The sequence below is a fragment of the Harpia harpyja genome, chromosome 16, assembly GCF_026419915.1.
Source record: "Harpia harpyja isolate bHarHar1 chromosome 16, bHarHar1 primary haplotype, whole genome shotgun sequence".
NCBI lineage: Eukaryota > Metazoa > Chordata > Aves > Accipitriformes > Accipitridae > Harpia > Harpia harpyja.
In genome coordinates this window covers 2603031-2629180 of record NC_068955.1, presented here as the reverse complement: position 1 = coordinate 2629180, position 26150 = coordinate 2603031, and the positions used below count along the sequence as shown (strand labels likewise).

Genomic DNA, 26150 nt, shown 5'->3' with positions numbered 1-26150 from the left:
ATCTTTTCTTTTTTCCAAATTAGGTCTCAATGTTTTCACAGGCCTCTTCTAACTCATTGTGGAGCCGAAATGCTAGTTTCAGCCTAGCCCTGTTCCCTATTTCTCCAAGACTAGGCTACAGTCCTTCCTGTTGTATCAGGCAGAGAACAGGGAGCTCTGGTTTGTTCTTCCAAAGCAGCTCCCTTGTTTTTTTATCCCTGAATTTTAGCTACTAGTAGCACACGGCAAATGCACAAAACCAGGCAGAGAAAGCCCTGAAAAGCAGGCAACCAAAGCAGGCTTTCCACCAAACAGCTGCTCTGACCTCTGCTATGCAGTACATGCAGATGAGCTTTAAGTTTATTTACGTCCACATCCGTGGGAGCACTTTCAATAAGATGCTCAATAAATTTCAGGATTTGATTACGCAGGGGACAACTGCATAGGAATGTTTTGCAGTGATCCCTTTCCCTTTCCAACTCCCCTTCACTGTCCTCAGTTAAATTTTCAATGACTTACTAGCTTGCAATGCAATAAATAGATTCGTACAACGGTTAAAAATTAAGCTGCCCATACTTGATAAGCTGCATAATAAACCCCTTTCATGTGGAGATGAAGACAAACTACAGCTCTTGAACACAAGAATTCACTGCGCTGAAAGAGGAAAGTAATTAATTCTGGTTATGCATACAAATTTCTACATCTGTTTCTTTAATCAACTATCTGCACACAGGCTGAAAAAAGAACCTTATCTTCAGACTAGTGGATTGGGGTTTTCACTTTGAACAGCCTGTCTTCGACTGGAGTTCTTTTGTTTTCAGTTACATTAAAAGCACAGGAGTGTGCTTTCAGGACCACTGTATCACAGTAATCTATCAATCTCTCTTGAAAAGTCATTTTTGTTATATGCCCTTGTTCTCAGGCACATCTCTTTTGGGGATGGAAAAAAATAGAAGCTACTTAGTCCAATTCTTATTCTCAGCCTATACGGGATTTTTTTTTTTAATCAAATGTCTTTAAATTAATAAAGCATGTGATAACGATGCACTTGGCATTCAAGTGATTTTCAAAATTTCAGACTTGTCAAAGGAGATGGTTCTGGAAGAGGGCATAATAGTTCTATACAAAAGTCTAAACCCAAAAATTCATTCACAAAATTGTAACTGTCTGTCAATAGCCAGGTGTTTGAATTTATCAAGGGGGGGAAAGCCTAAGTCGTATTTTGAACAGTAACATCTCCCAGAGCGTGCTGATGTGACCTGTCCTTTGGTGTGGATAAGGGTTCCCTCACATGCTGGTCACGCATTTCATATTACGGAATTTGAACTGTAGTTACACAGCCCATGTAGTATAACGTGAGGTATATTCTCAAATCCCTCAATCTTCTGTCAGCTAAAACAGCATATGGCAGCTACACTTACACCTGTAGCTATTTTAAAAATCATTTCCCTTTACCCCCCAAACAGAAGATAATTCCCTGCAATTCTCTAGAAAGCAGCCACAGTCATCGTTTAGCCTGTTAAAAGAACCTCTGAAGCAACTTTGTCTTCTTGTTTAGTCCAGAAACAGCTGAAGGTATGACTATACATCTCATTATGCTATGAATCAGCTGCATTCAATTTATATCTCAAGTTTTGGCAGTTGTAGCCAGCAGTCCAAAGCCCGGCCGAATGATTATTTATCGGCTCTTAAGGCCACCTTGTAGTGTGTAAACAGCCAACGCTACTGGATCCCATAAGCAGCAGGAGTATGTTCAAGCTGAGGTTTATCTTGCTGCCAGACATCACCAGGCACTTTTCACTGTCAGTTCTTCAGAAACCACACAACCGATGAGGACACTCACCACTGTGAGATTGCGTATCTCCTCCATGACTCGTGGCCAGAAGGACTGGAGGCTTTGCTGCGCATCGCTGTTGCTAGCTGTGCCGAAGCCACCATCTGTGGACATTCTGGTAGCTGGGAGAAACAAAAACAAGCGTTAGCAATGGGGAGGGGCGGGAGGCAGGAGTCAAAGGCTCCCAGAGATTCCCTCCAAGTCCCAGGAATACAGGAAGGGGCCAGCCTGGCTAATCGCTCTGGAAAACTGTCAAAATAAGATACGCCAGTCCAGGTCTCACAGCAACAATGTAGAGATACTCACAGCCTCTGGAACTGTTTTTTAGAATTTTATTTATTTTTACAAAGATTGAAAAAGAACATTAAAAAAAATAAATTGAAAGCCAAAATAGTCTCCTTATTCCCCTATCAGAGCTCTGCCTTTTCACAAGGAGTTACAAAACAAAACTGATGCCTGGTCACAGCTCATGCTCCAGTGTGCACCTATTATAAAATCTTCTTTTCTCTTGCTTGTTACAGCCAACAACAGTGCAGGATATGGCAGTAAACCCCCCTCAAGTTGAAACCAGGATGTCAATGTCAGCCCGGTATTATTTCTAAAAAGTGTAATGAAACACTTGCTGCTGTGCCTATTTGAAAGGTGTCAGGTTTTGTGGCTTTACACTATTTTTAAAATACCTCTTCTCCTTGGGTATAATCAACAGGAGAAATTAACAGCCTGTTTAATGCAGAATGTCAAAAGCACAAAGTAAGATTTAAAATTCAAATCTTTTAACTGAAACAATTTTTAAAAAGCCCCATGCCTGTCATTTAGCATTCTGCGACTGCAGGATGTTAAGCAAGTCTGGCTGTTACTAAATTTACACTGGACATTGCCTCTGCATTCGTTAAGACTTGTATCTTTGCAAATGGCTTTATTTACAGTATGTATCAGTAGTCATGAGAAACTCATAAGGAGAAAATAAAGGGACAATAACTGGGTTCAGACTTTCCCCTATAACCACGCTGTGCTGCAGTGAAGATGATGAAGAGGTCAGGACACGCAGCATCGATCAACCTCGTCCTCGGGTGACCGAGACGGTGCCAGCCCGCGTGGCACTATCCAGGCACACTTCAAGTTCCAGCTGACACAATTCTTCCCCCCCCATAAACTCCTAGATCAAGTTCTGCTTTTTTGACAAGGAGCTCTTAAGACAGCTCCAGTTAATATTAAAACGAAGTCAGACGCGCAACTTGAGAATCCCTTGGAACACCAAGACCAGCCTCGCTGGCTTGCTCTGCGCGACAGGAGCGCGTGGCTCCGGCAGGATTCCCGACAGGGATTGCAGCCCGGGAGGACGGGGGAGACGTGCCAAAAGCGCACACACACACACACAGAGGACCTGCCGAGACACAACCCGACAGGACGGGACTCGGTGCTTCCCATGCACAAAAAGCATCGTGCTGAATGCCAGAAGAGTCACCGCTCACTTCTCAAGCGAGCAAAGCAGAGGAAGCCAGCAAGTTACTGACGTTAAAACGCTCTCCGGGTCACCCAGAGCAGCTTTGAAGTTTCCACGAATGACACGCACACACCATGTACAAACAACATGTCCCTGTGCCTCTCAACTTACAGCAAGAGAGAAAGGGTGCTACATTTTCTATAGGGAAAGACCTCAAGATACACACAGATATTTGTGCGTTGCCATGTAATGGAAAAAGACACAAGAGCAGATTTAGCTTTGACAGTGTCGTGGTTTAACCCCAGCCAGCAACTAAGCACCACGCAGCCGCAGACAGGCACAATCCCCGTTTGCTTTTGATCCGCCATGTAGAGGTTTATTTCAGTCCTTCCGCAAGCCGAAGGGAAGCACAGTAACAACGTACAACACACCAAAATACCGATGGGAGGCAGCGGCCGATTGCCAGTACTTTCAAAATCAACTATTCCAAAGCAACGACGATCCATAAAATCTTATTAACAGATCAAAGAGATGAATGTCAGACAATTAGTTTGTTACCTCCTGCAGCCTACACTTTCCAAGGCAGACTCTGAACACTTGTATTTTTCTTTCATCAACCTGAGAAGGGGACACAGGAGGCGTGGGAAGAGCCGAAGGGGATTTTGACAGGGGATGATAAAGAGGAGGTCAGAAGATCGTATTTCCAGTCTCAAAGCAAGAGTTTGAGACAGGAAGAACTCCAGGTAAGGAACCTATGGAAATAAGTGACTGACAAGTTACTTGATGACTCTTCACAACTATTTGCATTATAATACTATCCGCCTACAAACTAAGGTATTTCAAGTATTTATAAGAAAATACAGAGAGATAAATATTCTAATGAGTGTTAAATTGGCATTTGATTCTCCCCCCACCCCACCCCTTGATCCGCATTGTCAAACGTAGACAAAAAATAGTTTAGACACATAAATAAACGCTAGTCCTCGAAATCTGCTCTGCACTGGCAATATTTCAACACTAACACTAGACGGGGTCTTTTCTGCAACCAGAGATGCAATTCATCTTCAAGACAAGCCAAATCACTTTTCAAGGCTTTATTTAAAAATACCAATTACTTGCATTCAACCCACTTAAATGCTGTACTGGAATATAATGCTCTACATAACGCTAAGAAACAACAGGTTAAAAAAAAAAAAAAAAAGAAAAAAGCTAATGGAGCAAAGAGGAAGAAAATTCCATCACCACCACTTTACCCCCTACTGCATACAAAAGCAAATTTCTTGCATTAAATATATGCCTCTGCATGCAGATTTCAGGAAGAGCTAGAAATGGTTTCTTCCACTCATCTATAATTTAAAAAGTCCTGTTGATGAATAAAAAAAAAAAATATTCCTACCTTCAAGGTAAACACAGGACTGATTTCAGAATGCCAAATGAACAGCCTGTTGCTCAACCCAAAGGACACCTGCTACTTTAAGTGACTGTTTAGGATAATTGGTAAGAAATTGAGTAAGAGTAGAAACAAGAATCACCAATAGGCTGATTTTCTGAAAAACTTACAGAACGAAATCACTATAAACTCCAAAATAAAAGCCTAAGCAGGTTAAAACTGCTCAGAACATTACTACAGTAATTTCTTCCCATTAAAATATAGATACATAAGCAAGCATTAGAGGAGGACTGGGAGGAAAAGAGAAAAAATGTCATGCAAACCTACAGCGTTGGCTCTGCGAGACAAACTTTACTAATGAGACCATTCCTGTGCAATTAGGTAAGTTCCTTCACCCAAGGGAAAGCTGTGTTCTCTTCTTTTAAGAATGCCTCATATCAGGATTATCGCCAACAAAAAAAAATACCAAAGCATACAACAGAAGATAAGCCCACCAAAGCTAAAAGGGAGGCAGTTCCTCTGATTTCACAGTATCAGTGCCTAAACCCGTTTTGTCTTTTTTGATATGCAGTTTGCAGGGAAATTTTAGAGCTTCATTATACCTCATCCTTCCTCCTCTAAAGACTTCCTCCACAACCTCACGCAGAAGGGGAGAGGTGCTCTGAGGATCCCCACGCTCCCCGCATTGCGCTCACATAACGCAGGGTACGGTCTCTCAGAAGTTTCAAGAGTAAACTGGCTACTCTGACACCATCTCGTTGCTGCGTAATAGAAGTTAAAGTCCATCTCCCATGTCACCTGGTTGCCACAAAGTGCAACCACCGCCAGAGAGAACTTGCCGATTCCAGCAACACTGTGTCTCCATACAGAAGCTGGGCAAGTACCTGGCAAGCTTGACACGCTTCTGCTCCGCACAACACTTTCTTAACAAACACCATCACCTCACTGGTGTGCCTGATGCTGCACCAAAGCAGACAGGAGTACTACTCTGACCTTGGATTAGCTAAACTACCTGCCTGAGTCCCAGGAGCTTGCAACCTAAAAACCAGGCTATGCAGAGATGCTCTTGCAGAAGAATCTAGATGAAGAGGTTCATGCACACACAAAAGACACTAACTCAACAACATGAACACGTTACTGAATTAGATAGAAGCAAGCAAACGAACACCCCCCCCAACCACACAGAACAAGAAATAAGGGTGTAAGAACAGGGGAGACTGGGATATACCTGGTTTACAACAGCCAACCCAGTCCACACAGCCTGGAATATGCTCCATGAAGGCAAACATTTTGTTTCCAGACTAAGGGAAAAAGAAACTGAAGGCCAAAATCTGAGGCCTATGCACAAAATGCCTGGAGGTGATTACAGAGCAGGTTAGCAAGCACATCTCGAGAACTACAACATCAACACTTCGCAATTAGAGCTTTTCTGCTCACTGGAGCACAACACCTTTTACAAACATTAGATTTACAAAATCGTGTGGCAGCTGACAAACACTTAAGAGCTTCACTTCAGAGGAGCACAAAGCAAGCATGAAGACACCTCTAGTGTCTGTGGTTCTTTATTTGTTGTTGTTGCTTGGTTTTGTTTTTTGGGGGGGTTTTTTGGGGTTTTGGGTTTTTTTTGTTTTTGTTTTTTTTTTTTTTTAAATAGATGCTAGTTTGTGCTCTCTTTTTAATGCCGTGGGAAGGGGGAAGCAGTCAAATGAAGCTGTCTCACCTTGGATGCCTACAATCTGCACGCTTGAGCAAGAACCTGCTATTGAAAATGCAAGCTACAGTATAACCACAAATAAAAACAAGATCTCTGATCTTGCAGTTCCACCCGGAGCAGGTACCCAGAGCTCTTCAGCTGGAAAACCAACGGCTGGGAACAGCCCACCAGACCCAGCAGAGCAGCAACTGCCAGCCACAGGACGTTCCCAGGCATCGCCGGTGCTGCTCGCCAAGTGAGCTTGGGAATGGGAACTGGAGGACAACCTCCCCAGCCAGCAAGGGTCATGTCACAGCTTCTGACGTGCCTACTTTTAAGTTACTCCCAAGCTGGCCTTGACTGAGAAGTCAACCAAACAAAATCAGCTGGGTGGAGAGCAGATCTAAATGAAATTTATCCAAATATCTGAAGGGATATGCAAACGGCGAATGCCAGAGGGAAGTACTGAAAAGCCTCGAGGCTCTCGATGAAGGAGGCAATAACTCAGCAACATCATCAAGTACCACAGACCCTGGTGGTATCAGAAACATCAGGTTCTTTGCATATAGCACGGTCACATTCCCATGACTTGCGTTATGAGAAAGAGCCCGTTTTACACAGCGTTGTATTACATGGCAGAAGAAGCATATTCCATCCAAGCATCTTAAAAAGACGGCTAAATCTGAAGATGGAGGCTAAAAAGAAATTAGACAGAAGCTCAGGCAAATGTTTTGCCTCAACATCCTTAGATTATAGCTACAAGTAAGGATAATGCACAAATATTTCTGAAAACTGCCACTGCAGAAACAAATCCCGCCACCAGACTGTACCACTATACAAATACAGATTTACCACCTCCACATCGACAGTGTTTAGAAGGCCCCCAGTCCCCGAAACCACCCCCCCACAACTCTTCTTAAGATGCTGTTGGTTTTACAACATCCACTATCCCACAAAACTCACGAGTTAATTATTAGGAAGTAGTGTTACAGAAAAGGAGAAAACAAACAATGCAGTTCCTTTTTTTTTTTTTTTTTTAAATATACCATCTTTACCAGCAAAGAATAAAAACCAAGACCACAGTACCTAGCAAAAACCCTGGAAGTCTCAAGAATTAAAAATAGATCCATAGAGCTGAAAAGTGAGCATTTAGAATAAACACTAATCCCAGCATTCTGTGATACTTCCAGTCTGATGCACTAACTCTCAAAACTGTAGCGTTCTGTTTTGGGAGCCTGTCCCTTGATTTAAAAGTAAAATGTGCAGAGCCACACTTGCATATCTAAAGAATGAGCTCTGTGTAGCAATAAGCGCCAGACACCTGATCCTGCCAGAATCAGAAGGAACAATCTAGCAACCAAGAACTAGTTTCACAAGAAGAATAAATACGGTTTTATATGAATTTAGTAACACATTTCTTTAAACGTGAGCAAAGGAGGAGTCTTCGATGTACGAGAGAAAGCCACATACCAGCACCCTTTGCGAGATGCTGCTCTCATTACTTCAATTAGAGCAATATGCAGTATTGGAATATGAAATGCAGAATATACACAGAGTTCGAAGTGGGCTACGACAGCAATCTTTGGTCTCGGCAGCAATGGTTGAAGGCACACTGAAAGCTTGCATCTGCTGCAGATCAACAGCACTTGTTTTCCATGACATTATGCCCTATGCTATCTTATTTTAAAACAAACCCTTGAGAAGTCATGTTAATGGTCTAAAACTGCTTCCACGGAGACATCATGCCTCAATTCACTGTACATTTTCTCTGCTTCAAGATCTACTCAAGTCAACATTGGTAATTTCAGCTGAGCCTCCTTTCATGAAATAAGATCAAAGTTATTTCCATTACAGTTCCAAACTACATGTTCACTAGACGGAGGCCAAGCAGCACAAGTGCATAGCATGGCTGGAAACACAAAGGTGCCAGAACCACAGCCAAGAATTACTTTTACTTGCTTCGGGGGGTGGCAGTGGTGGTGTAAAAACAGTTCTTCACTGTGTTTGAGATCGATGGTTTCTTCTTCTACCTCAATATTCAGGTCTTGTCCGCTCAATTATGCAAAATTTTAAAACCAGTAATGCAATTCAGAAACTTGAGTCGGGTTGGCAGTTGCATTGGCACTGCAAGCGGACAGGTATTTCTTCCAAACCAGTGCCATGGACTTTGCGTCGTATCCGTTTTCTGCACCTCCTGCTCATTGCAGCTCTAGATTTGATTGGGAAAGCGGTAAGAGCTATTCAGACTCGCCGAGGGAACTCACCTGACTTCTGACACAGCAACAACAGAGAGCATGTGAAGAAGGTCTCCACATGGCTGCGGGGAACACAGTCTTGGATGGGCACACGACTAGTGTATCATCCTCTACAGAAGGTTTCCTAGGCATGAAACGAGGCACTGCAATTACACGTCCCATCAAAACCGTACACAAACCCTGTCTCCATGGCACATTTCTGACCTGATGAAGGATTGGTAGCTGCCGCCAGTGGCAAGAGCTGAACGAGCCAAGTTTGAAATCTTGCTAGAGAGGTCTAAAAAAATAAGATGTTGCCACACCATGGCACAATGCACTGTGGCAGGCAGCAGAACAACTAAGATTTGTGCCTGACCCCGCCAAAGCAAAAGGAAAGACACAAGCTGTAGCATGCAAGGATCTGGGGTTACGACACACGTGCTTTTGGCTCTTGATGTTCTGAACAATTCCATGAGAAAAATCAGTGAACGCGCGCCCTGGGAATGGGGCTTGGAGAGAGCCAGGCTGGCGTGTGCTGCCATCGCTACATGTGCCAAACGCCTTCCTAAAGGAGCCACTTCAATGTACGCATCCAGTTGAGACTCATTTCCAGTTTTGGTATGTCAACAAGACTGCACAGAAAAGGCTTTCCTATAAAACCTTACCCGAACAAGCGCCAGGGGGAGGAGGGGGAACACCGCATTTAGAGAGATTTATACAATGGTTTTTTGGACACAAGATCAGCTTTTAACAAAGCCCAATCCTCCACATCATAATAAAAAGGAAGCAGGAACACTTTAAAGATGAAACATAATTGACTATATAATCCATAGCATTACATATACAGCACAGTTATTTCAGCACATCACAGCAGTAATGATGCTGTTCTTATTAAAGCATAAAAACTTATATCATGATGTACAGGCCACAGATTATGAATAAAGTTATAGCTAAACCACAGGCCAAAATCAGAAATCTTAGACTTTAACACTAGATTTATTTATCCAAAATATATGGGAACTCTCTTCCATTTCTAGAAAACAGTGCTATAAAATCTAAGGCAGCCTTTCAGGTAACAGAAAAAGGTGATGATCACAAACTTCGGGAAGTCTAAAGTTCTGCTCTTGATGAAAATGTAACCTTTCAACTTTTTCAAAACAATTTCAAGAGGATTTCAGTAAAACCAACATAATTCAAAACACAAGCGCTTCCTTGCAATGTACTACTATAAGAAACTTTTGCAATTCCTCAGTTTTATCCATCCCCTCTTGTGGTATTACATACACACAACCCTCTAAGCATATATAGCTGGCACCGTAAGTGGTTGATTTCAGCTGCTGGGAGAATCATTCTAGGCTGTTGGATAAGGTGCGTATTTGCAGATTTCTCTTGTTCGATAAAATTAAAATTGAATCTAAGTCAGGCTAGTTAAATGCTGCACTAAATTACCTGCGGAGGATAGAGTACTTATTGCTAAAGGTTTTTAAGAGAAGGTTGCAAAATGGTGTTTGAGTTGATCTTGCCTTAGGGCAGAAAATAATAAACAAGATGACCTCTCCAGGTGCCTTCTAGCCCTTTCTTCTATGAATATTTAGCAGTAGATTATTCTCTCTTCAACGCACTGTTTGAACATTAGCTCCCTAATACCTCTAGTGCATTACTTCTGTTTTCATTCACGTGAGGCACAGCATTTGATTTAAGCCCAAATCAGTTACAAAGTCAGAGAGAGGGATCTGGATTACCGCTTCCAATAACACAGACAGCTCGTTAAACCAGCAAAGTTTGGCTTCAGCAGCTAGCAGGGCCAAATCTGCTTTGCACCACTCCCATTGCTGATCTGCTGCTAAGAGCATTGCAATCGATGTTTTGCTGGATCACACACAGGCATGCCTCCTACTCTCCCCCTCTCCACCCCAGTACCTCCAGCAGGAATTCTGCTCCTCCCTTCTCCCATCCCCAGACACTCGGCAGCTGGGTTTCGGCACACTGGGGCAAGAGCTGCCTCTCCACTACCCACTCAACAGGGAGAGAGCGCAAGCAGCAGAGCTGATCCCGGCTCCTCTGGAGGGGAGGTGGCAGGGCCAGAGCAACCACCCCAACTTCATTCATGCAAAGCAGAAATTGGCCAGATAACCTTCGTGATGCGGAGTTTGTTATGAAGTTCCAGCCCTGGTCTTGCAGAGAGCTGCATCAAACTGCAAGCAAGCCAGTACCTTTCACTGGGCACTGAGCTGGGAACGGCCTCGCAGGAAGGCATGTGCTACACGCTCAGCAAGAACGAGAACCGATTCTCCAAAGCTGCTTCAGCTGCACAGGGGAAGAGAATATCCTACAGCACAGACAATGCACGGCAAAGGCATTTTATTGAACACGCACACAAGCGCCCAGAGAAACCGTGTTGAGTGTTATACCTTAATACAGAAGACAGCGTGACCTAGCAGTTAGAGGCAATTGCTAGTGCAAGACAATGGTACGCTGCAGTCTTGAGCAGGCGATTGTCAGTTGGCTTTACTCCTTCAGGGGAGAAAAAAAAAAAAAAAAAAAAAAATCAGGAATAGTGCCTGCTTTTACAGAAGCATTGAGTTTCTATTCGCAATGCACTAAGTACCTAACAGCACTGCTAAAAGTCCTTGGTACAGCAGCAGCCCACATTAATTTGTGCACAGAAAGACTGAAGATACACACAGACTATATTTAACGCTGGGCAGGGTTTTGGGAGTGCGCACAAATACACTAAAGGCTGGTATCAGGAACCCACCAGAAGCACAGCATAGCACCAGAAACCATGCTGCAGAATCGAGAAGTGACCTTCCCACAGTGCAGCACCAAGTCAAAAATGAGGCTGCAAATATTAGAACACCACAAAAAATAGCACAGGACTAGTTTTTTCTAAAAAGGTAAAGCAAACAAAATAATCTGAACTGCTGTTTGTACTGGTTATTTTACTTTCCTTCCTTCTTTGAACGAAGGAGCACAAGGGTCACACTTGATATTTGGTGTTTCAACAGTTAAACATTATTAAATAGTGACTCTTTGCAGTGCAATTTTGGCAGGCAAGCACACAGAGTAAGAAGTAGAGGAAGAAAATTCCCAGACAAATAACAACAAGTGTCTAAGATGAATTGTGCTGCCTCTCCAGCTCCTAAATTAAACACACAGCAGAAATGGAAAAGCTCTTTTAAGTAAAGTGTATTCAAGTTAGTCAAGTCTACTTCACAGGATAAAACAGTTGGCACACACCAAAACAATACTGCGTATCGTGTACCTCACCTTATAAACTTTAATCTCGACCAGCTTAGCATAAAATTGATGCTATGTATTGCAGCTTTATAAATTTAAAAGAAATTACAAGCTACACACCTCACAACACACTTCCCAGTCCTGCTGTACATGCATTTTATTCACTTCCCTTTAACAGTAGTAGCCTTAATGAGGATAACAAGAAAGAGTGAGCGAACTCACCTTCACAAAATTACATGGTCTCAGTCTTGAATAGTTGTGTGCTTGCACTTTTATAAGAAAAAAAACAAACAAACAAAAATCTAGTGAGAAACATTCAGGCGGTGCCTTGCTCTCAGAGGCAGGAGGTATCTCACCCAGACTTGTACCATATGGGAATGAAATTTCACAACTGTAGTGACATCAAGTACTCACAAAACAAAAGTGCTTGTCACATACCCTGAATGTATACAATAAACACAGCATATGGTATATTAATGAGTCACAGTTGAAACCTGAAAAAAAAAATTTCAGGACCATAGGCACTATTTTGGCACCAGCAGCATTAACCAAGTGATAGGCTCAATTTATTCAGAAAGTGCTTCAAATATTTCAAAATCCAATTAGAGTTTTCAGCTTTGGTGGTATCTGCTTGGCATCTATCAACACCCAGGCACCCATCACAGAGACCATCTCGGACTGCTGTCCTCAACAGCTCACAAAAGCAAGAGGGATATTGCAAGAGGAGTCTGATCAGCATTTGGGTTGGTTTGCCCACTTCTCTTATTTTGTATTTTAGGCAGCAGAAGTTCTGATCATGCAACATAAACGTTTACTGCTCTGGAATACAAGCACAAGCGAAATGCTTGTTAAGACAGTATGGATTAAACAGACATTCAGCCCAGAGATTATTTTTTTTGTATGTTAGTTGATATTTTTGAATTATTTATAAATAATTCTGCATTAAATTAAGAGTTTATATATAAAAAGTCCTATGAGTGCCCTCACGTTTTCTGATCCTTCTAATAGCCACACAATTTAACTGGCTGAAAATGCTAAATTGCGTTCTTGCTATTAACCTGCTGGTTACACCAGGACCCAGGCAGCAGCTGGAGCAGACAGCCGTCATACGATCCTGTGCTAACACACAGATGCTGCAGCACATTTAGGGCAAAGTTATGCTTTAATTTTAATGCAGCCTTAGGTGTTGAGTGTTTCTTTGCTCTTCTGCTGCATTTTTAGGCTCAACCACCACCGTGCTGCTAGAGAAGGAAGAGGGGAAGGCAGAAAGAACAATTCAAACCACAGCAGGACAGCAGCAGATACAACCTAGAAAAATGTGAATGACAAAATGAGTTATTCACAAGAACTTGGGACGGTTTTAAAGCAGAGTGAAACACCATACCAGCCTGTAACTGGGCACGTCTTCTGCAAACCTTGTTATTCTGTGTAGAAAAGTCAAATAAATGTACTGCTTTTCAGGGCCTGCAGGGTTATTTTTCTATAGGGATTATTCTAATAATCAATGTTCCTATTACTTTCTTTATTCACTTTTATAACTTAAATTATCAAATGGAATCTTGCAAAAGTTAAAAATAATTACTTTCATAGAAACAACCATGAGCTTTTTGCCTCCTGAGATCAGCAGATCTTACTTAAATGAAGTACAACCTGTGCTGCTCAATAGGCAGACAGGATGGTCTAATCAGGCCTTTCTCAATTTTTTTTTTTATTTAAAAAAAAAAAAATGATCCTGTATAATAAACATGCAAATCCATACCCTTCTGGGTCACCTTCACTGAATTAAAAGAGACAACTGAAAGTGACCTGTTTTGATTTATCAGGAAGTGACCAAATAGCAGAGAAAGTTATAAACAGACAAGGGAAGAAAATCCCCCCAACAAGATCTCAGCACGTAGAAAATCTTAAGTTTTTGAGAACAAACCAAAAAAAACTTCCTGTAACTCCTGGGAAGCTTTGGCAGGTATCCTGAAGTTTGATCTTGTTTTCAGTGCCCCTTGTAACAGCTGCTACATTTTTTGACTCTCTGAAACATAAGGTAAACTGTCGTCTTTATCAAAACATAATAATTAAAGAGTTTAAGTTAGCAACCATATAAATTTAATGCACTTACAACATGGGCAGATCGCTAAGCCCTGAAATTAAGAAACTGTTTCATGTGCCAACACTGTTAAAATACAGATGTCACGCTACATTATATAAATGCAAAATACTAGTCCAATTAAAAAAACAAAACAAAAAAAAAACCCCAACCAAACCCAAATACACTGTCTTGAAAGGTGACCTGCTGCAGGCATCCACCACCCTGACAGCAAGGCACACAGGCATCCTCCTCCTCCTCCTCCTCCCCCCAGCCACCGAGGTGCTCAACCCAGGGACAGCAATTTCCCACAATAAACTTGGCCTTTACACTTTCGCTTCTTGCACTGCCAGTTAAGTTAGTACAAAAAACAAGCATGGAAAAGTCCCTCAAACAAAAAGGCGAGCCTGTTTTCTGAGCCTGCATTTCTAGCAGGTAAAACTACTAGGAAAGCCCAGGGGACCTTTGGGGCAGAGGGGACACACAGCTAACCTCACTGAGCGGCATGAAGTCGGAAAGGAAGGTCCTTGGATCCCTTACGGTGCTGCAACAAAAAGTTGGGAACTGGTGTAATTTGTGAATAAATCCCTTTAAAGTGCTACCAAAAGCTTTAGGTTTTTCCTGCTGCTCTTGACCTAGAAAGATCAAGCAGCACCTATCCCTTACGCAGCTACAACCTCTTGCAAGCTTAAGCAATGAAATATGATAAACACTGGGTGTAACGAAGACTTCTGCAGGATTTCTTATTTCATCTTACGGTAGCTGCAGATTCCCTCGCATTCTGCCACCCCTTAAAAGCACGTAGCAGCTGAATATATCCTAATTTCAAGGCAAAAAACTTGAAATGTCTCATTCCTGCTTAAAGATGCTAACAATGACCTTCACACTCACAGTCAATTCCCCGACTGTGGCCAACAGCCTGCTACAGAAGTTACTGCTATTCCACTAACATGCCAGAGCAGCCACCATTATTAATAGATGACTTATGGTGACATTTCTCATTCTGCCCCCTTCTTGGATTGAAACTAGTATGACATGCCAGACGCCACAGAAAGTTGAATAAGCTTTGCCTGAGACAAGGTGATGCTATTCACCAGTCTTAATTTAAATTAAAATACCCAAAATAATACTTGAAGGCTGTAACAATTCAAAGACCATTCAGGTTGAAGTTCAACCCCAAGACGCAGTCCTTTGTTAGCAGCTGACGCCGACGTGCAGATCAGGCTCATGTGCCAGGGCCCACTTTTCTAACATCCCTATAAAAATAAGTCGCACAATGTAATTACCTCTAATTTTCAAAACAGTATACTTTTAAGGCCAACAATTAGCAATCAGGAAAAAAAAAAGGCTGAGAGCAGGACTGAGAACACTGGAGCCGTGTCACCCAGTTCACCCCTGAGAAGGCAAGGACGGTAATAGCAACATTTAGCATCTCTCAGTAGGAGCGGAGGAGAAGGAATGTCTGCAATGTGATTTGACTCCTTGCTGAAAACTAACTTTAATTCTAATCTACAAACTATTCTCCGTGTCCTCGATGACCTCGGCCATCGGGAGCAGCTTCATTTTCCCACTTTGATTCTTTTTTTTTTTCCAGCGCAAAGTGCCGCAAACAAACTTTGTCCTTCATTCTCGAAACTCGGAGCCGTGGTATTTCAAGGTCACTCGTGCTAGTGAAGGAAGGCCTAGCTCCAGCAACTTTAGCTGCAGCACGGCTCCGACGGCGAGAGCCGTGCAAGAGCCCAGCCCAGCCGGAGTTCGGGGTGTCACCGGGAGAGCCGAGAAAGCCCTTTATGCTGGAAAAACTTCTAAGCTAAGACGCACTCTCACCCCGTTCCTGCGCCTGTCACCGCTGGGCTGCGGGGCTCCGATGACCTTCAGTGCTTATTTACAAATAAAAAGGAAAACAAAGGGCTGCTTATACTTGTCAGGAGTTTGGCTGGCGGTTTGGGGGTGATGGGGGTTCCGTTGTCGTGTCCCCCCCCCCTTTCCAAGAGCCCCGTTTCCAACCAGTGCCCCCAGGCCAGCTCCCAGCCGGCCGGGCAGCCCCCGCCAAGGGCAGCCGGGGGAGACACCCCCCCCCCCCCGGCTCGGCGGCAGCCCCGGGGAGGGGGGGGGGGGGAAATCGCTGCCATTTTGTACCCCCCCCCCGCCGGTTACCGGCCCCGTGGAGGCACAGCCCCCCCCGCCCCCCGCCAGGCGCGGTGCCCCCAGCCGCCCCCGCCGCCCCGGGGGCTCAGCCCCGGGCCCCAGCCGCCGCCGCCCCCCCTCGGAACCCCCGGGCTGCCCCCCCCGCCGCCTCCCCCTCCTCCCGCCTCACAAAGCGGGGATACCCCGAGGCCGGGCGGGCAGCCACCGCCACCGGGGCCCGCTCCCCCGTCACCGGGCCGGACCGCAACCGCCCTGCCGCCCACACCCCCCCCCCCCGCCCCAGCCAGCGCGGCTCCGACCGCCGCGATCAACTTACCGGGCCGCGGCCGCCGCAGGCCCTGCCCGCCGGTCGGGGGGCGGCTGCGGCGCGGGCGCGGAAGCCCGCGGGTCTCCCCGCCATCCCTTTGTCTTTGAGCTGACCCCTGCCTGCCGGGACTCCGCGTCCCCGCCGGACCGGGCCGCCGGCCCCTTTAACAACCGCCGCACAGCCTACCCTGCTGCGCCCGCCCGGCCCGCCCCTCCCTCGCCCATTGGCTGGACGCCGCCGGGGGTGGGCGCGGCCCCGAGCGTCCATTGGCTACCGCCGGCGGCGCAACCTCGCCGTCCACTTCCTGCTTTAAAGTTACCTTGAGAGGCGGCGCAGGGGTCAGAGCGGCGCCCGGCCGCCGCGCTCCCCACCCGCGGCCCCCTCCGCAGCGCGGCGGCCGGGCCCTCACCGCCCGCCCCGGCGGCTCCTATTGGTCGTTCGGCTCCTATTCAAACAGACGGAGGGGGAGGGGAGGTCGCGGGGCGGCTGTCGATTGGCCCGCGCGCCTGTCACTCCAGCAGCAGCCCACCACCTCCCCTCCTCCTCCCCCGGCTCCGCCGCCGCGTCACGGGGCGCCGATCGCACCGGCGGGTCACGGGGCGACGGGCGGGCGCGGAGCGCGGCCGTGCAGGCCCAGCACCGGCGGCGGGGCCCGGGCCGGGCCGGTGTCCCTCTCCCGGCGGCGAGAGAGGCCTTCCCGCCTGGGCCGTTAGAGCAGGGTCCGACCGGGAAAGGAGCGGAGAGCGATCGCCGGGCAAAGGCGCGGCAGGACCGAGGCGTGAGACATCTCGCCCTCGGGTGTGCACGCAAAAAAGTTAAACGCGCGGGGTTCGGTCTGTCGGACGGAGGGTACCACCGTCTGACTCGCCCAGACCCGTTCCCGGTCGGTCAAGTTGGTGAAGGGGGTGACCGAGCACCGGCCCCGCAGACGGGGACGGCGGAAGGGGCACCTTGGGGAACGGGAGCTGCCCCCGGGAGAGCTGCGGTTGGGGTCCGGTGGCACTTCCCACCTCCGATCCACCGAGAACGTTTGCGTGGCTGCGCAGCGACCCGGATCGAAGGCGCAAGGCGCGCGCGCGCTCTGATGCGTCTGTAGGGACGAAAAAATAATCTGGGGGTTTGGGGGGAAAAAAAAAATTAAAAAATAAGACAGTCTGCTCTTCAGACAGATAAAACACCCCAATTTAGCAAGTGGCCGCCCAAACACACGCCTTCCTGGCGCAGACCCTGACCCCTCTCAGTAGGCCAAATACCTCCGACGTTCCTCCTTGCGGGACGCCTCGGGGAGCGAAGCGAGCGCTGGCAGAGCTTTCACCTCTCGTATGCTGAAGATTCCCCTCAGCAGCTTCAACCACGCGCACAACATCCCGCCAGCCTCGCTTCGCCCGGCACGCGGTTCTCGGAGCCTCCGAAAACGCTTCGGTAGCTCTCGGATCGGACTGGAAGTTGGGAACGGCGCGTTTACGATATTTTAACCTATGCGGACACAAGTTATCAACAATACCCGAATGGATTTCAAGCTGCATTCCAAGATACAATTTACTGCTTGAAAATAATGTGCTTACAAGATTATATATAGAGCAGCAGAGGAAAAAATATTATGAAGCGTAGCCAATGCTTTACTAGTCCTGCAGATTAAACTAGTTTGAATCAGATAGCAAGGAGAGATTAATTTAAAAATAGATCTTCCCGGTGATTTATTAAATATAATTGGGTAAAACATGTCTTAAAGAAACAAATACTACTACTTTGCAATGCTTTGTTCTCTTCCTGTGTCATTCCTCAGATAAGAGCTGCGGTATGCTTACTATTAGAGGTATGCAAGGTACTTTCAGGCGGTATGCAAAACAAACCCAGAACAGCCCACCACCTTTCCTTCAGAGAAGAGGAATGCCTCGCTGGTATTTCGAGTGGTAACAACTGCCCAAACACATCCCCACCTGCCTTCTCGCAGCGCAACGCGACCCCCTGTCACCTACGGACCGGACTGAGAGCCCCTCTCCTGCGCGCGGGTATGACCCAGCACAGCCACGGGAACAGCTACTGCTCTAATAATTCTTCGTGACAGTGAAAAAAAAAAATCAAATTAATTGTGGTAAGCCCTGCAGTAAAGGGTTTATTTCAATCACTGCAACTGTTCTTGCTCTGAAATCACTCAGGGCAGTTGAGCTAACACTCAGGAATTGCCAAAATTCCACTTGAAAGATTTAACTACAAGGCTACTGGGAAGACATAAGGAGAAAAGAATGCTCTTAACCTAGTGACTGTCATCTGTCGCTGCATTTTGCAGGTTGCGGCACTTCTAAGAAAGCGGCACTCCATGTTATTCATGTATGGCATGAGAACATACGCTGACAAACACGACTTATCTTTATAAAGTACAAAATAACGAGACGGAACAGGTTGCCCATGCAGGATAAATGACTGGCTCAAGGTCACCCAGCCAACCTGCAGCGACCTGAAAACCGGCGGGATTACACCCGGTTCTCACTCCTCGCTCAGAGTGAACAGCTCTCTGTGCTGCGCAGGGGTTTCAAAGGTCCGACTCAAGGCACCATGTTTTGCTTTGACCAAGAACTCTGTGTTCACCCCAAAACATGTCCGAATCCTCCACTCGGCATGGTCACAGCGGCCCAAAGGCCACAAGCCCCTGCATGAGCCAGCATGTCAAACGAGCCCTTGTAACAGTGACGCAAAACCGAATGTGGTTATGACGGAGCGTGCGATGGCAGATGTGAGATTACGTCAGGCTGTGACCACAATGACCAATGCCTAAGGGACTGTAAGCTGGGCCCAGGTAAGTTTAGGCTGATACCAGAGCACGGCTCAACTGAAGGCAAACACAGATCCAGCCTAGTCCAAAAACATAACCTAATTTAAGAAGGGCATGGGTAAGCCTGACACATGATGTTGCCAAGGGCAACAGCAGCCAACGATGTCTGATGACCCAGGAGGTCTATTTTCTGGATGTAGGACTAGAGGAAAAGTTAACCGCAGGCTTGCAACTGTTTGCTCTGCATCACAAGTGAAGCCAGTTAAGACTTTCCTTTTAATTGCACGTACTCATACAGCTATTGAGACAGACAAGAAGTATTTATTCGTAAGTACGTGGAGAATACTTTACTGAACAGGTGTCTCAAAAGGCGATACAAAGTCACATTCCAGAAGAAGTAGCCAGCGCTATCGTTTCTTCTTCTGTGAGCAATCTGAAGTTTGCCAGAGCTCTGGGTTCTGGAGCCAGCCCTGGGCCACAGCTCAGCCAACACGAAGCGTAAGCCAGCCCTGCCACCAAAGAGCTGTCCTGCCACCCCGCTTGTCCTGTGCCCACCACTCAGCCCTGACCCCCCGAACACCTGCACAGCTAACGATGCGGCCGGAGAATGAACTGACCTGAATGAAATCCAGCCCAGCCAAAAAGAATTGTGCTTTCATCCATGCCATACTCATACTGCTGTTAATATATAGTGCTTCACCAGTTACTGGGGGGGCATCTCTTTCATTTTCTCAGCTCAAGAAAAAGCAGAATCTGGGGAGACCACATTTACGTGCAGATATTTTCACAGCTTTCAGAGCCCTTGGGTTTTGAGTGGAGATTAAACAATCCATCAGGTATTGACCAGAGACCCACAACTCATCCCAACCGCTTCGGCTTGGGTCCTGCCCCTCTTCCCACCAAGTGCTGGGGCAGGCTCTGGAGAAGCCCCTTAAAGCTTAGGTCGAAACCCCCCCCCCCAAGATCGGTAAAATATAGCATCTCCGGTAGGTGAAACCGAACTCTCCCGTAGCAAATCCCCTGTCGGGGCCCGGCAGATCGGGCCTGCCGCTGCCAAAGCCCGCTGGCTTCCCGGGATGGCACCGGCAGCGCCGGGAAGGCCTCCGCGCCCTGCCCTGCTCACCGGCCGTCAGGCAGCACCTGCCCCGAGCTCTGCCCGCCGGTCCCAGGCGCTCCGCCAGCCCCGGGACCACACGGGCCTCGGTCGTCCCCCCCCCCGGGCCGGGCCCGGCCGCCCCCCCCCCCCAACTCCGGTCCGCGCGGGGAAAACGGTTCGGTTTCCTGTCCTCTCCCCGGTCCGCTCCTCGGTATCCAATCAGCGCGCAGCCTCCCTCGCCCGCCTCCCCCGGCGCGGGCCAATCAGCGGGCGCGGTGCGTCTCTGCCAATCGGAGCGGAGCCGTTTTGGAGGGGGGAGGGGGGAAGCGAGAGAGAGCACCCCTCGGGCCGCCCCCGCCCCGCGCCCCCTCACGGGCCGCCGACTCCCCCCCGCCGCGCTCCCGCCCGTTCCCCTCGCACTCACCGGGGCGGCCGACGCCGCGACCTCCGCCTCCGGCGCCCGCGCTGCCTCCGGCCCGGCTGGCGGAAAGCGGGAAGGAGGGGGAGGGGGGGCGGCCAGCGCAAGAGCGAGCGCCCAGCGGCCGAGAAACAAGATGGCGGCAGCTCCGTGAGGCGGCGGGGCGGCGGCTCCGCCCCTTTCCCTCCTGGGCCGCGGCACTGCGCAGGCGCATGACCCGGAGCTGATCTCGCGAGACCTCGGCTGAGGAGAGGCGGTGGAGGGGGGGGAATCTACCGGGCGAGCGGTCTCGGACAGGCCGGAGCGGGGGCCCAGGCCTCGGTGTGAGGGACCGCGGGTGCCGGCTGTGCTTCGAGAGGGAGCCGAGCTTCTGGGTGCAGCAGGGACTGGGCCAGGTCGTTCCCGGCCTAGGCCTGTGCGGGCCTGGTGTCCAGCAGGGCCGAGGCCTTAGGCCGAGGTGGGCAGGCGTGGGGCAGTCCGCCGGGCAGGGAGCCCGGTGTCTCACTCCCCGTCTCTCACCTGAGGCGTTGAAGGAAGCTGTTGCTCATTGTCTCCGAGGTCCTGGCAGCACAGGGATCATAGGCCGAGGGTCCCCCCAGGACCCTGCTGCTGGGGCTGACAGGTAGAGCTTTGCATCCTGCAGCACAGCCACGGTGGAGGAGTTGCTCCTCCGTGAGCCCGTTGGCTCATCCAGGGAGGTTTCCAGCCCTGCCTGTCAAGGCCCTGAGAGCTGTCCAAATTAAACCTCAGTGAGCTGTCCAACAGTCTTCACACAGGCCTCTGATCTATCATCACAGGATAACTTTCTGCTACTATCCTACCCGAGCTGGAGCCAATTCAAGCAAAAGTCTGTGCTCCAGTACAGCCAGCTATCGCGTTTCCCAGGAACTGCTTTTCTGGCTCGGGGACATGTTACAATGAAGCGTGACTCATGCTGCTTCAGTATTTTTCCCATGAAAAAGTGCATCCTGAAAAGTGACTCCATCTTTGCCTCCTTATTGTCTTTCTGGTGCCCAAATCGTTTGCATCCAATTTACAGCTAGCAAGAGGATTTGCCTCTCTGTGCTTTAAATGTCATTTGAGGTGGGAAAGGAAAGTCAGGTCCTGTGTGGCTGCTGCACTTTCCCTCACCCTTTTCATGGAGTTTTGAAAATTGGTGATGTCTGCTGGTGAAGTTTCTGGTACAGCGGTTTGCTGCGTGGGCTCTGCACCCTGCACAAGAGAGGAGAAAATCCCTCCTGTGTCCTGCAGACAGAGTCAGATCTGTGGTTTCTGTTGCGTGACTTTTGCCCAAATGTAGGAAATGGGACAAATTTCTGTGTGCACTGCGGTTTCAGAGCTCGGCTGCCCTGAAGGCTCTGTGTTGGCAGTGAAGTGGGAGCTATCTTGCAGCGAATTCCTGCAGTTTTATTGAAAGTCTTGCAACTTCATGATCTCAGGGCACTTGCAAGGCAGCCAAGAGAAATAAAAGTCACACTACAGTTGGTTTGCTTTTTTTTATAATTCTCACAGTTCCTAAGCTAGCCTCCTTTTGTTGTAACGTTTGAGGGTGATGATATGCAATGCTATATGGCCCCTCTTCAAAATGACTCATTTATAAATCAATTAGCCGGCACTGCTGCTGACTTTGCTGCCAGGCACAGCTGTCAAACCAACCAGCTGTTTTTCCTGCCAGGGACCAGGCCCCACTCGAGGGGTTTGTGCACAATACCCTGCTCCTCCTCCTGCTGAATCCTTTTGTGTGCCGTTGCACTGCGCCCGTGATGCTCCGTTTCCTCCCCACCTGCTCTCTCGGCAGCAATGGATGCATTGTCTGGAGCTGCTCGGCTTCCCCAAGAAGGATCACAGCTATCTGCAAACACAGAGGTCTCTGTGTCAGCCTGCCCGAAATGTGGAGGAGCCAAGAAAAACAAGAAAAGAAAGAAAGAAAGAAAGAAAGAAAGAAAAGCGCTTTTCCACTCTCTGCTTTATCAGTGCTTGCACAAATTTGTTCTTGGTTTGTTGAGTTCGCACTTAACCAACATCTGCTACCTGCTCAGCTGATTCCCTCCTGCGCCGGCAATGGGACCCCGAGGAGCTGTGCTGCACTGACTGCATGCCAGGTTTTGGAAGGGCTGAATTTGTTTGACACTTAGCAAAATAGTCTCTTAGAACAGAGGTGACATGCCTGGCCCTTCTCCTCGGCTCAGCCCCCTCCCGCCCCCCAGGACTCCTGTTACAGCAGTCCTCTGGACTCATCCCAAATAAGCTGTTGCTTTGGGTCAGTTATCCCCGAGCAAAGAAAAGTGTAGAAAAGAAAAACCTGGGTATAAATTATGTATGGACATGAATGTGATGCCTTGTAGATTTGGGGAAAAAAAGAGGCTATTTAGGGCCAGATTTTGGGGCCCATTAGTCCTGCAGGCTGCCCCATTGTGCCACATCTCGGTTCACACCTGATGCTGGGCTGCAAACCAGGCTCCTAAGCCAGCTTGCAAGTGCCACAACCCACCTGGTCCATCTCCCAGTTGGGGACCAACTATATGATAATTAAGTATATTTAAGTTAAGAGTATATATTTATATGCCTGTACACGTACACACATTTTTGAAGGCCCTGTGGAAACCTTGTCTTCTGCATTGAAAGAAAACCGCAGAAAGACACAGGAGAGACGATGGTTTGGGTGTCACCAAAGGACTCTTTGGGAGACCAAAAGACCTGAGGGACAATCTGGTGTCAGCCGCAGTGCTGTGGGTCACCAGCAGCTTTTGTACTCGGGTAGCTCAAGGTTTGAACTCAGCTCCCAGAACAGCAAGGCGCTTTTACCTTCTCTGGTCCAGAAAGGAGCTCCCAACCAGCCATCACACTCTCCCTAGTTCTCCCAGCCCTCCATCCCCAGGGCAGAGACGACAGAAGTTATTAAAACCCCCCAGAGTTATGAAATCTAGAAACCTTAACTCAAGAGCTGCAGATGAGCCACTCTGAGCCAAGACGCTCAGCCCAGCTCTAACTGGGCGACCCCATTCCCAGGTAAGCACTTTCATCTTGCCAGCAGTGGGGAGAGGATGCGGCTCCCAGCTCAGAGCTGGGATTCGGTTCAGCTTGCTCGGTCCCGCTGCAGGACAGTGGGTTTCCCAGTGCCTGCACCATCCTGAGGAGAAGCAGATGGTGTGCTAGTGCCTCTTGCCTGGCTGGTGCCCAGCACAGGTCAACCACGCTGGCTTTCCCAGTAGGATACTGGTGGGCACACGTGACCCGATTGCTCCCTGCAGAACAGCAAAAAGAGATTTTACAGCATCTTGGCGTAGCTCCTTCTCCTGCGAGAAGTGGGACACAGCACAGGAACGAGAGAGCAAGCTGCAGAGCTGACGCAGCACCAACAATCTCCCTGAGCACCGGCAGCAACGTGCTCATCCCCGTGGCCAAGGGCTCCAGTGGTGGCCAAGGGGACAAGCCCCTCTGCCCACCCGGAGCCCACCCCCCAGCCTGGATCTCTGGACGGGGACTAGCACCTGCGTGGGGCAGCATTATTCTGGAGAAGCCTCTGCAAAACATGTTGGATTTACCTAGTCCCAGCATAAACCATCCTCTCCCCATAAGCCTTCATGAGGTGCAGCCCTCTCCCTCCCCAAATGCCCAGCCCCAGAGCCCCCAGGGCAGCCCCAGTCCCCCGGCATTTCTGCCCCCTTCTTTTGTGTTTTGTGTTGTCCGTTACATCCCCCTCTCGCCAAGATGAGCAGCAGCCACGCTGCAGGCAGGTGCCTGCAGGGTAAAGGCAGCACGTGGCACCCACGGGGTCTGCAGAATCCCGGGGTCACCCTTGCAGGGACACCATGGTGCCTAAGATGGCAGAGCTTGCAAAGACTCTTCCGTGCTTTCTGTTAACCCATGGCCAGCACGCTCATCCTCGTGCCACATGCTGCCAATAGCCCCTGCAGTACCGTAAAGCCAAGTCCCACGAATCCTCTTATGTGGGCTTTACCAGAGTAATCGCATTAAACCATCCCCTTTTCACCGGCACAAAACCAAAATGTAAAGGAGAAGGTGGTGAGGAGCCGACAAACTGGAGAGCTGAGCTCCTTAACGAATTAAGAGACATTAGAGATGGGAGAGCCCTGATGGGATCCCAGCGCAAGACCAAGTCCGGGGCTTTTGTCCATCCTGCTCCGGGTAAGCGCTTCCCGGGGGATCAGCTGCAGGGGCTGTTGGTGCTGCACACCCCGTCTCGAGCACGTGGGAACGAGCCACCGAGTCCCTCCCGGCGGGAGGTCACCGAGGGATCCCGGAGCAACCTGCCAAGGGAAGCAGAAAACCAAAGTCAGTCAGAAAGTTTCCTACCAGTCGAACTGAAAACTTTGTCATTATTATTTTATTATTGCCATGAAACTTCATGTTTTATGATCGAAATGTGGCAGTTGGAAAAAAAACGTTAAAGGAGAGGCTTTTCACTGTCAAGGCACGTGTTTTCACTATCTCTTCCCCCAAAACAATATGTTCCCAGGACTGACACTTTCCCCACAAAGCTGGAAGTTTGCTTTGATGAGATAGCCTTCCCTACCGAGATATTTTCAGCTAGTTTTTCTAAATATTACTCATAAAGGCCCCCTCCAGACAACCTCTCTCCCTCCCTGAGTTTGTTTATATGCTTTGAATTCTGTTAGGAAACCATCTCCCTATTTCAGCGATGTTTTATCCAAGTTTCCATATTTAGTTCTTTCAGCTATTCCTGCTCCTTAACCAGCTTTCCCGTGCACAATGCTGGGACCTACCGCATCCCAGCTCTCGCCGCTGTCCCCTTCCCTTCCAGCAGCTGCTGCAGGGGGAATTTTCCCCCCATCCTCCCTGTACTGATGGATGCCCATTGAACACCATACTCACCAACCCACCCTGGGGGCCACGGTCCCAAATCACCCCCCAGGCCCTGACCCCGATACGGGGAACCTGGCAAAGGCTTTTCCCACGAGGGCTGGGTGGTTTCCTGCAGCCTGGGATGCTGGTGGCAGCCCCGGGACCTCCGACATGGGGAGGATGGGGAGCCCACCCACCGGGAAATCCAAGCCTGGCATTATTTTAGGGAGGGACAGAGTTAAAGTCGGTGAAGGAGGGTTTCCTCCTGGCACGTGGCTCCATGTCAGCCATGGTGTGCAGCCTGCAGAGGCAACGCAGGGAAAGCACTGGAGGAATTTACCATGAGTAAAAAGAGACGCTGCTTGGAGAGAAATTAGTGTTTGTATTCAGGGAGCCAAGGTGAGTCCAAGGGCAGCACAGGAACCAGGGCTGCCTCTCTGTTCAAACTTTCTCCTTTGAGAGGAATCAGGGCACAAGAAGTGCCTCAATGGTCCCCGTCCCTCCACGCTCGCACTCCGGTGGCAGCCGAAAGGGATGAGAGCCAAGAGGTCTAGGAGTTCCTGAAGGAGCAGGTACTGCAGCCGCCCAGGCTGAGCAGGGACCGGCTGGCAGCACTTCAGGTCTGGCTGGAGGCTCCCGCGGTCCTGTGGGCATCCCTTGGGGTCTGGCTGATGGGTGTGGGGTCTG

The 26150-nt window shown here is 48.6% G+C and overlaps 1 protein-coding gene across 6 annotated transcripts in view; it reads right to left on the bottom strand.

Annotated features, from left to right (window-relative positions):
* The window catches only part of NFYC (nuclear transcription factor Y subunit gamma), a 37693-nt gene extending 16877 nt beyond the window's left edge, over positions 1 to 20816 (bottom strand). For 2 of the 6 annotated variants that reach the window (XM_052811323.1, XM_052811324.1), the window contains exons 1-2: positions 20643 to 20812; positions 1823 to 1935 (exon numbers count right to left, since the gene is read on the bottom strand). In XM_052811323.1, coding sequence (XP_052667283.1) covers positions 1823 to 1927 — 105 coding nt within the window. In that variant the 5' untranslated portion in view covers positions 1928 to 1935; positions 20643 to 20812. Of the gene's footprint in view, positions 1 to 1822; positions 1936 to 10985; positions 11089 to 12036; positions 12084 to 16358; positions 16530 to 16668; positions 16762 to 20642 lie in introns of those variants that run through there. The other 4 variants (XM_052811329.1, XM_052811325.1, XM_052811327.1 and 1 more) reach the window with 4 other exon arrangements.
* Between the last annotated feature and the right edge of the window lie 5334 nt (positions 20817 to 26150).